At 43.7% G+C, this 12,151-nt stretch overlaps 1 protein-coding gene across 1 annotated transcript in view; it reads right to left on the reverse strand.

Moving 5' to 3' along the window:
* Nucleotides 1-12,151, reverse strand: part of LOC138547986 (cytochrome P450 4B1-like) — a 196,804-nt gene that overhangs the window by 109,347 nt on the left and 75,306 nt on the right. The window contains exon 5 of the mRNA XM_069642248.1: nt 1,746-1,870. Coding sequence (XP_069498349.1) covers nt 1,746-1,870 — 125 coding nt within the window. The remainder of the gene's footprint in view (nt 1-1,745; nt 1,871-12,151) is intronic.

Raw genomic sequence — 12,151 nt, forward strand, 5'->3', positions numbered from 1 at the left:
ATAATAACAAAGTAGTTCCAACTAATGTACAAAGAGTGAACGCTAATTTAACTGAGTGTCCTCAGTGAGAAGAGAGTGTTGGAGACCTTGATATCTGAGAGAGTATGTTGCGTAGTGAAATCAGATATATCAGAAAGCTTTCTGGAAACATTGTGTTAGAGTTGTCCAATCTGTGTATAGTTTTGTTTATGTATTATTAGGAAATAGGTGAGGGGTATGTTCAAGAGTAAAGTGAACAGGAAACATATTTGAGAAACATAATTTAACTTTGCAGTTTATATATGCTAGACTTTCACATTTATATTTAGTTTCATTCATTGTATATATTTGTAAATATGTAAAGAAGGGAGCTGTGTAGTATTCTGCATTCTAATAGCATCTGGAATGTAGAATGTACAACTGAGAGGGAGAATGTGCATCTTTGGAAAGGAGTGAGTTGAGAGAAGAAAAGGCTGTTTTGGAGCCAGTGGGGCGTTACATGTATCCTGATTAAAAGAAAGAATACATCTTACTTCTTGGTCCCTTCATCATTTCAATATTGTCTAGGCCCTGAAATGGTGCAATAGTATGTTCTTACCAATCCTGGCCTTGTGTGGTTGCCGTACTTGTTCTAATAATTTCTGACAGTGAGTGAGAAAAATACCATGTCCAGACCCTGAATGGATATTTACCATAACTGGGCCCGATTGGCTGCACTACTTGTCCTAATAATCTTTTACTTAAGCCATGCGAGTCATTTTTGTGATTTTTCCTGGCCCTGCCTGGATGCAAGTACCTGTTGACTTTTCTTGACACTGATTGACTGCAGACCATTGCCATGACCATTCCTTCCCATTCCAGACTCTATTTGACTATGGAATACTTTTCCTGGACTAGTTGCAATAATCTGACCAGACCATTCAACATCCTGACTAAGTGACAGGCCTTGTCCTGACATGCAATACTTATTCTGCACCATTCATGACCCAGACTGGTTTCAATACATTGTCCTGTCCATTCCTGATCCTGATCCTGTCTGCATCCTTATGTTTCTCCCAACCATGCCTGGTTGACATCTCCAGCCTTGATCCAGACTGTAGTAGATTAATTTGCCCCCTCTAGAAGTGGACCTTAAAACTCTAGTTGACTCCTCTGATGAACTGCTCCAAGCCCACTTCTACCTTGTGATGGACTGACACTTTCTATAGCTTATTACATGCTCAGTTTGAGGCATGGTCTTGCCCGTAGCACTGAAGTCGCTATTGGGTTATTTGTGCCCAAATTTTGTGCATACTAGCCAAATACAGGTTAATGGGATGCCGGAAGAAATTTACCTCATTGAACTGTTAATTTCAAGGTGCTCCTCAATCTAGAACGGAGACACCAATGCATTGGATTATGGTGTTGTGTAAGCATGAACAGATAATGGGGCACATGACTCTGCTCCAAAAATATAAATGTACACAATGAAAGCTTGAGAGTCACCAACCTGAGAGCAGATGTTTTCATAGCATCTACATAGTGTGCAATTTAGGGAGACAGAGATAAGGTCCCTTTACCAATATCATTCCTTCAGCATTCCCAGGGGAGATAGTTTGCCAACAATCACGACATCAGGACTCTATGTAAAATGTTATGGAGAAAACATTCCTACCCCAAAATCATCATGCGTGACCTCAAACTATGATAATTTCGTAGTTCATGCTCCTTAAGTACAAAGCTACATGAAAAAAAATAATCTTTTTTTAACCAATATAAATATTCACCTGTCTGTCTGACAGTTGCTACGGTAACTGAAGGCACATTTCAAGATGGTGTCGAGAGTCATCAAGCTGACATGTTCAAAAAGTTCAATTGACTTGTCTGTGTCAATAAGCGATTCAAACTTATCCTATTGGAAAATGATACAGATAGTTTATCAGTATATACACATTGCAAGAAATGTAAAATGTTAAACATCATCCAAGTCTCAGTCACAGCTGCTCATTGACTTCATTCAGCACATGCTGTGAATCATTCAGCTCACCAAGACGGATCCACTAGGACAACACATCAACACAACCCTGACCCTGAACCATTCAAAGCCTCAACCGACCAAGGTCACACTAGATCACCTGAGAAAAGATATCACCCACCCGGTCGCACACCTGAAGATCAGGTTCAGATGCACCCACCAATCCAAACCACACACAATAGGATACAGTTGGATCAGCGCAACTCCACCAAAGCGAGTCGGCCCACGAGGAACCAGCAACATCCCAAACAACAGGTATACAACTTTAACAGAACCATAAGTACCTAAATCAGGATACTGATCCCACTAACCCAACCCTCAATCTTCTGCATACTTAAACCCACACAAAACCACACAACCATCTCTCTCCCAGCAATCCGCATGCACTTTACCACATGGCACCAACAACACATAAACTTCACCAACAGCACTCGAGGCCTTCGCCCTATCCGATACTTGCACCAAAGCCCAGCACTCGGTGTATACCGAGAAGAAGCTGCCAACAGCACACCACTTCTGCCACTCTCCTTCTCCCCTCTTCCCGACTAACCCTACCCACCCTTCCTGTTTACAGATCCGCCAGAGCGCCTGGGGACCAATTCCGTTGCTAACATAACATAACATAACATTCAGATCTGCACTTATTCTGGTTACAGCAAGAATTGTCCTTAGTGATAGAATGAGGGCCTGTGATAGGGCTGTTATTGGCACACAATTGACTGACAATTGACTGACGGGACATTTTAATAGGATGAAAGTCAAAAGAGAATGCATTCAGTAATATTCCCTCAATCACCCTACACTCACCAGCCTATCTGATTGTGGGTGATCTACCCCCACACCCCGTTTCCTCACCTGGTTGACTGTAGATCGCTTGCTGCAAAACTGCCAACCTTACCCCAAAGTGTTAGCTCACCACTCCCTTGTTTCTCTGCTTCCCTCATCATGTTCTTCCTGCTATGATAGTAATCATACCATACCTTCCTGATGCTAGGTGGTCCCTGCTCAATAAACAATAAATGGAGTCTGTCTCCATCAGATACTGCACATCATGTCATGCATTTAGGGTATAAATACTCACACTCGTGCATGTGCACACAAATGCGCACACACACTCTCATTTAATCACACACTCTCGTATTCTCTCCCTCCCACTTTACCACCTCCCTTTTTAAACACAACTCATTTATGCTTCTGCCTGTGGGCTTTTGGTGGTGTGCTTAGAAAGCAGTTTGAGGTTAATACCACTTATTTTCTTGGGTCCTGCATGACACCAGGTGAAGTCCCTTATTTGCCCTTACCACCACAGTTAGTGCATCCCTGGCAGTGCCCGTAAAGTCTCTTATGCCCTTAAAAAGAAGTGCTGCCACGTGCAATTGCCGGCTATTGTGCTGGAAGGGAACACAGATCCCGCGAGTTCTGGATAGGGCGTGTTTTTGTCCTGGTGAATTTCGAAGCTATTGAGGGACTGAGCTTCGTGAGGAGGACATTAAAATCTGACTTGCGCACAAAGCGCGCAAAAATGGAGTCATAGGAGCAGAGAGCATGCCAATTAAATCCATAAGGTAACTGGGATTGAGCGGGTTAGGTCGTTTTATGTACATCATTTCTAAAAATGTATTATTTACTAAGTAAACACAGGGAATGTGCAGCAGATGGCAGCAGAGAGTCTGACACACCCTCCAATCCCAGCCCGACTCCCCCCTCGATTCTCCTAATAGGCTGTCATAAGTACTTACTGACACACAGAAGTCTCCAGAGCAGAACCTGCTTGAAAATGAAGCAGCGATGTTCAATCAGGAATTTATGATTGCTGCAACAAATATGAATACAAAAAGGCACAGAATTTTTTAAGACACAGAGTGCGAGTCTGGGAGATTTTCCTGCGGTCTCCTTCCAGCTGGAAACTCTTGTTCCTTTTAATATGAATCCTAACATAGACCTTCCAGTGAGTCGGTGCCACACAAGCAGTGAAGATATTGCAATCAAGTCATACTGTGGCAATAAGACCTGAGGCGGCGGGCCAATACCGCCCCAGTTAATGCCCGGGGCTGCAGTTATAGGCCCGAGCGTTGCGAGGGTCTTAGCGAAGCCCCGGCCATTACTGTGGGCGGTATTGGCCCGCCGCCGAGGGTCTTATTGCCATTAGTACCCCGGCCCGGGGTACTAATTGCTTATTTTTTTGTGTTCCGAAACGTTTCGGAACAGAAAAAAAAAAACGACCAAGAAAATGGCTGCTGCCATGGAAAGGGAAAACGGAGTCTGTTTTCCCTTTCCATGGCGGCCATCGGGAGCGGACGCGCTGGGAACACAAGTGTTCCCAGCGCGTCCGCTCCCGAAAAAGGATTTAAAAAAAAGGTAAGTGGGGTTGGGAGGGCGGGAGAGGGGAAAAAAAAACGTACCCGCGTCCCCGGCGGGGGACGTGGGAAGCCTCCAGCCGTGTGGAGGCGCAGAGCGGGGATGGCCCCGCTCCGAGACTCCCCACGGCTGGAGGCTTCCCTCGTCCCCCATTGGGGATACAGGAACAAGAAGGTAAGTTGGGGGAGGCGGTGGGAGGGAAGGGAATAAAAAAAAAGACTTATCCGAGTCTCTGGCGGGGGGCAAAGGCAGCCTCTCAGCCGCGGGGAGGCTCGGAGCGGGGATGGCCCCGTTTCGAGCCTCCTCATTGGCTGAGGGGCTGCCACGCCCCTCGCCGGGAACAGAGTAGCCGGCACGCACGACGTAACTGGGAATACCGTGTGGTATGGCTCGCAAATGAGCCAATCATCACACAGTATTCCCTTTGCGCTGCGCGTGCCGGGTACTAATTGCAATTATAATCGTTCCCTGCTTGTTATCTGAAACTCTGGACCTGGTTCTAACAGGGACGTCAGGGATGTAATTTCACCAAAACGCCAGGGGTAGCGGAAGTGACATCATGCGACACTTGACCTCTGATGACATCACATGAAGTGATGTCATTTGACCCAACCCGAAGGGACATCACAGGAAGCGAAGGGACGCAACATTTTTCCCCTTAATAAAACAGGAAGGGGCATCACATAGCATTGTTCCTACGTACACAACAAAACATATGGTTACACTATCACTATAATGTGATATACATTTCATGCAAGAATGGATAACCATATATATCGTTAATATCAGTGTGTATAGGCCCATATTACCAAATTACTGTGAATGCAAGAAGACATCCCAGGCCAAATGATAATGATGTGTTATTATAAAGCACTAACGCTTAAGCGCTATAGAACAAATATACATACAATATCACCCAGCCAGTGTTGGTACTTATTATCGACCTCAGAAGGATGAAAGGCTGAGTTGAGGTGTTTAGGAACAAACAAACAGATATTCACCCCCTGTAGTGTGCCTGAAATAAACCTTTAATGAGGCTAGCAATTATTGTATAGAATTTATATTCATTCTTATTTAGGGTCACTACTCAAAGTGTTACGCTAGTGCAACCCCCTGTTTTTTTTTAAGATGCCTGAACAAGATGGCCAGCCACTCCAGAAATAATGTGCCACATGGCACTGGCCACAGCCAGCCCAGGCTCTTACATTTAAAAAAATATATATACATTTGTTTTCTTTTTTAGGGATAGCAAGGGAGACCACAGGGGTCACGTATGCGACCCTCTGGCACCCTGCAAATGACATACCTGGTTTCTAACCAAATCGAAGGAGCAGCAGGATTCCTCATTTAATTTCAACCAACAGTTCAGTTAATTTGTCATAAAACCCTTCTCAGTTTGAAGTTGGCAAATACATTTGTTCACCATCACTGGTAGCTTTAAACGTTTTGTTGAATTCAAAATTCAACGTTTGTGACCATATGCAGCATGAGGATAACACCCATACCACCCAGCTTTCTTCTATTCAGGAGAGGTTGGAAAAATGTCTATCATACGTGTTGAAACACGTTATGCATGAGAATAAGGTGTTGGGCGCTGCACAGCAAGAACACGATAAACTGACTTTGATCACTACTGACCCAATTGCCTCATTCACAGAATTGTATACTCCACCATCAAAGGAATTCATTAACACATTTGCCCAACTAAGCAATCTTCCTTGCAAAAAGAAATTCAGTAGTTTGTTGACACTGGGCCTCATTACGACCCTGGCGGAGTGGGTTTACGCCAGCGGTATTCGCGGCGGACCCGTCCGCCCCACTACGAGTTCCCGTAGCGCCATGGAGCGTTTTCCGCCTGGTTTTTCCGGGCGGAGAAATCCATGGCGCTACGGGACCTTGTTGTTAATTACGCCACCGTATTTTACGGTGGCGTAATTAACGCCTTCCCCACTCCCATTATACCCTATGGGGCAAAAATGGGAATGGGGAAGGGTAAAATGGGGAATGGGGATTTACCGCCCCGCCAAGGTCGGAATGGGGCGGTAAATCCGCCAACCCCCATGGCGCTATCGGCAGCTTTCCGCCGTGCTCCATGGTGCATTTGGCGCCACGATTTCCGCCAGGGTCGTAATGAGGCCCACTGTGGGTAATTTGTATGAAAGCCGAAAAGACAGAGAATAACAAAAATCTATTTAAGAGAACGAATCAGAAAAGTGCAACACAGAAATTCCTTCGGATGCTTCCTGTTAAAGAGAAGGAATCAATCCAACAAGAAACGCGATCAGTAAAATTAAAGACGCGGGAACGCAATTTGAAACAAATTGAAATTGTATATGAAGTAACAAACGTTAAAAGGCCAAGTCGGTGAACAAAAAAAATGCTTTGATGGTGGTCCTTGAAGGAGAATCTGACTCCATGGAAATTTCATCCTACATTGGATTCCTGTTCTCACACATAAATTGCAGGTGCAACAAAGGGGGCTTCCAAGAACAGTGAAAGTAGTTTAGTGGAAGATCGTCAAGCTAACAATGTTGGAAGTTCATCGGCAGTGACAGAATCAGAAGATAGGATGAATCCTCGTAAGCAAAGGCACGATTACTCTGTATTCAAGATTTTAACCAACAGTAGAATAGAATGGGGGCTAATGTGATGCGTAATCCTCAAATGATAATTAAGACAATGTTTCTTGGAGAGGAAAATGAAGTCTTGAATCTGAGAAATATCTCGACCCTTTTTTTAAAAAAAGTCTCCTTTCTTCAATTAGTAACATCGAAGGACAGTGAATTAGTAGAATTTGTGGCTGATCGGAGTTCTGATATTGTGGAAATACACGTACCTTCTATGATTGTTAGTGATATCTAAATATCAGCTTCCAATGACCTGAGACAAAGAGGTTACAACTTGAGGGGACCAAAGGATTTAAGCCTGAATACCATGGTTAGTTCTGAGACTGATCAGTTTACAAATGAATTCGTCTTTTTCCCCATATAAAATATCTTGTGAACAGGGCACGCATTCAAGTCGTAAGGTCGTCCTATTGGATTCTCAGTTAAATCAGGAACCTTTTAACAAAGAGTGGCCCTTTCAGGGGAGTGTCATATGACTGGGTTTTTAGTGTCTTCCACATTATGGGTCGTTTTATGGAATTCGAGAGGCTATCTTAAATCATTCTTGAGTCTGCCTTAAGAACTTTGATATTATTATATTGCAAGATGCTTTCATGAGTCAGAACATTACCTTGGATGGCTACTTTACAATGTCACAAAGGGCTCTTAGTGGTAAACTTGGCAGACCACAACATGGGTTTATAGTAGCATTTAACTCATTTTGGGGCTCTGGTTCAAATCTTTGATGATTCCCTCCATGGCCAGTTGGTTGATGATCTTTTTGTGAATGTGTATTGGCATGTGGTGATGAATATAATTAATATGTTTATCTTTACTTTGGAAAATATATTATGTAAATGGAGTGGTTCATTTTTAAATTAATTTATAATTATAGCAGGTGACTTTAATTTGGATTGCTTTCTTGAACATCAATGGCGTTTGGACATCATAATTCCTAAGGTGTAAATAATGGTGATGTTTATTTAACTAATGGAATTTGCACCGTTTGAATGGTAACATGGAGGGAGACATGGCAGGAAGGTACATCTGGCAGAGGGGACATTAAAAGTCTTTCATCGATTACTTATTTGTTTCAGAAGAACTGTAAAATAGCCATTGGTTCATTGTGTCGGATGTTGATCCCTGTGATCACAATATGCTTTGTGCCTCCTTTAATGCCTGGAGCAAGTCCATTAGTAAGGAAGTAGTTCCTCAATCTCTATCTCTACCCGTGGTGTTCCCCAGGGGTCTAACCTCTCTCCTGGCTTTTCAACCTATACTTGGCACTTCTTGCCCACCGCATTGCTGCACTCTACCCCAACTTCCAGTGCAATACAGATGAAAGCTCATTTACAGGCTACCCCCAGCCACCACTTCTCTGTCTCTCATCTCTGACTGTCTGTCTGCCATCCAGGAGTGGTTTGCCGCCAATGATCTCTGCCTTAATGCCAGTAAGACTGAGATTCTCCTCATTGGAACACCTGCTCCCTCCTTTCCAGTCACTCTTTGGCCAGCCTCTCTTGGCCCTCTTCCTGCTCCCAACTGTGAGGTTTAAAACCTCGGGGTCATCTTCGACTCCACACTCTCCTCTCCTCACATCTCTGACATCTCTAAGAACTCACACTACTAGCTGCACCTCCTCAGAGGTATTCCTCCTTTCCTCTCCTACCCCCAGAAGCTCACTGTCTCCAGAGCCCTGGTTCTCTCTAGGCTGGACTATTGCAACAGCTGCTTCCTAAATCTGCCTGCTTCTACTCTCCACCCCCTGCAACTCATCCAGAACAGGACTGCAAGGCTTGTCCTTGGCCTCAAGCCCAGGGATCGTATTGCTCCAGGACTGAAATCTCTGCACTGGCTCCCAGTGGCTGTGAGGATTAAGTTCAAAACCCTCTGCATTGTTCACAAGTCCTTCTGGGGCATGGGGCCTCAATACCTTCAGCTCTCTCTTCAAAAATATCTTCCTTCACGAGCTCTTCGCTCATTCGCCTCCATCTCCCTTAGGATCAGTTGCTTCTCCAAGCAACGAGTTGGAGGTAGATCGCTTTCCTCGGCTGGGGTCTCCCTCTGGAACAACCTACCTGCCTCCCTGATACTTGAGGAGAATCATCTCCGGTTCCGGAAGCACCTCATAACCTTTCTCGTTGCTTCTGCTTTTTCTCCTCTTCTCCCCTGCTGACTTCCTGGCTGATACAAATCAATCCCTCTTTTTCCCCATAATAATATCTTGTGAACAGGGCACGCATTCATGTTGTAAGCTTGTCTTATTGGAACCTTGTTTAAATCAGGAGCCTTTTAGCAAAGAGTGGCTTGGCTCCCTTTCGTAGGGCACCAACAATTAGGAATCTGATTAGCCCAAGCTTCCTGAGTCCAATTCCGAATAATAAAAAAAATGTTCTTTCAAACTTCAATTAGGGGCACACACAAATGTGGACACTGTAAACTATGTCCATTAATACATCAAGGAAAGAAAGAAATCAATCTACCCAATGGCAAAACAAAACAAATCAATCAGTTGATCAACTGCAACTCGACTTTTGTTATCTATGGGATAGAATGTATCTGTAATAAACTATATATTGAAAGCACAATAAGGAAATTGAAGGTGAGAATTTTCGAGCACATCAGAGCCATCAAACACCGGGATCTCAGATCACCTATATCAGTACATATCATCAATGAGCATCCGATTTTTGATGTTTCACATCTCAAGGTTTTTGGTTTGGAGAAAATTCCCTCCCCTCCCAGGGGAGGCAACAAAGAGGAACTATTACGGAAACATGAAAGCAAATGGATTTGCATCATGGATGCATGTGCCTCTGGATTAAATTGTGATTCAGAAATGTGTTGCCTGTTATAAATGTTGTTTATTTAATTTATTGTATGCAGAATAATTATGCATGTTTGGATATTTTGTATCAAACGTTATAGTTCACCTCTATCCCAATTTTTTATTATTTATTTGAACTAGTCAAATGGTATGCATGCTTAGGAAATATTGTTTCAATGATTATTATTACTTTTCTAAAAAGAAAATTCCAAATTTTGACTCTCATTATAAAAATTAGGTAAACTATAAAATCTATATAATTAAATTAGTCTACAAACAATACCGTTCGACCATTAACCAGTCAAAAATAAGAAAATTGCAATCCTCATCATTCAATAGATTGCTAAGGTAGAATCAATGAGCCACCTTTTCTATTTAAATCGAACATGGCATTTAAACTTAAATAGAGGGTTTAAGCGCTCCAAAATGGCCGCCGGGAGCATCAGAGAGAAGCGTACACTCTGACGACATCGCGTCATGTTACACGCGACGCGATGACGTCATTGCGTTGCGTTGCGCGTGAGGTAATGACATCATAGCGCTGTCTAAACGCTATAAAAAGCGCTTTTCGGCAACACAACAATGCGAAATCAGCCGAAGAAAGGAGAGCAGTTTATCAAGGCTACCACATTACATTTAAGGAGAGGACTATTTTAAGGTAAGGTAAAACTTGACAACCTTGCTATATTATAACTAGAAATTGCATTTTCTAACTTAAGTAACTTTAAAAAAAAAAATCTCCATTTCCAAAAGAGGGGGTCTTTTCTCCCTAGTTGCCACACTTTCTACCTAAAGTAACTTTAAATACTATTTCTCCATAACCAAAAGAGGGGGGCTTTTCTCCCTATTTCAAATCTATTATTCATTCTCTTCCCCACAGTCAAAAGAAATTGGTGACACATATAAGCCCAGTCTACTAGAAGTGACCATATAAAACTGAGCCTTTTTGAAAATGATTTTGATTTAAAGAAATCCAATGAAAGAAGTCATACATTTTGGGTGAGTCAGCGATTTTTTTATAACAACCAGATAATGTGCATTTATTATACAATGTTATTAATATACTTCTCCAAGACAAAGCACTGTGCATAAAACATGTAATATACAATTATGATTAGCAAACTTAATTTGGTTCTCATTTAATGACCTCACAAGGATGAAAGGCTGAGATGGTCTTACCGAGATTAGTACTTGTGACCTGCAGATCACAGACCAATCTCTGCAGCTATTGCTTAATCAGCTGAGCTATCTTACTACTGGAGGTCGAGTAACCCTGATCTTTCCGGAGTGGGTCCCTGCTTTTGTTATTCTTACACAGGCCTACTTCTTGTCTCTACCTCTCAACTTTTCCTGTTTGGAGACTTTAACATCCACTGGGATGCTTCCGATCCCTCCTCAGGGCTCTTCCGCAATCTCTCTGACACTCTCTTTCTATTCTACCCTTTGGCTCAACACTCTCTGCCGGGTACACATTGGATGTTCTCATCTCTTCTGACAACAACCTCTCTAACCCTCTCATCACTCCTCCCTCTTTGACTGACCACTTTCTGCTCACCTCCCACCTGATGTTCTCTGTCCCCAAGGTGAAGCCTAATCCAGCACTGCAACCAACCTCCTTGGTCATCCGGTCTGTGAAGCGTGTGTCAGTGGAGGCCTTTGCTGCTACTTTCTCTCCTCCTCCAGCCACTGGCTCACACTTTTGACACGGCCCTCTCTAGCCTGCATCTTTCTATCTCGTAACACTCTTAATGTCCTTGCCCCTGTCATGAGAATCCGTCTGAAGCCTACCTCCAAGTGCAACTCTTGGTATGACTCTGATCTCGCCAATCTAAAACGGAAGTGTAGGGTGGCTGTGAGGAAGTGGAGGGCATCAGGCACATCCTCTGACAAACTGGCCTGCCGCCTGCTCCAAAGGAAATACAGACTCTCTGTCCTGTCTTAGAAGGGAGCCCACATACAAGCCTGCGTCTCTGTGGCCTCTAATGACACGGCCAAAATCTGCAAAGAGCTGGCCAATCCTGTTGCAGTATCCATCTCTCCTGTTCCTGCCCAAGCCCTTTGCAAAGCTCGGTCTTCTCACTTCACCTCTAAAATTCAGGACAGCCTGTCCTCTCTCTCTCTCCCTCCTCCTCTCTTTCCCCTTCTACTCCCTCTATCTCTGGCCTCCTTGTGGCTGCCTCTCCCTCTCCTCTTCCTTTCTCCTCCTTTTCTGTGATCACTCCTGATGACATTTCTAGACAAGTCCGATCTATGAAAAAGTGTCATCCAAGCAGGTGCTCCCCTGATCCTCCAGAACCATCAAGGACCACATCGACACCCTCGATCTTGCCTTCACTGATTTCTGCAATCACTCTTTTGCCACTGAAA

Source organism: Ambystoma mexicanum, chromosome 1q (genome assembly GCF_040938575.1).
Source record: "Ambystoma mexicanum isolate Mex_15411 chromosome 1q, UKY_AmexF1_1, whole genome shotgun sequence".
NCBI lineage: Eukaryota > Metazoa > Chordata > Amphibia > Caudata > Ambystomatidae > Ambystoma > Ambystoma mexicanum.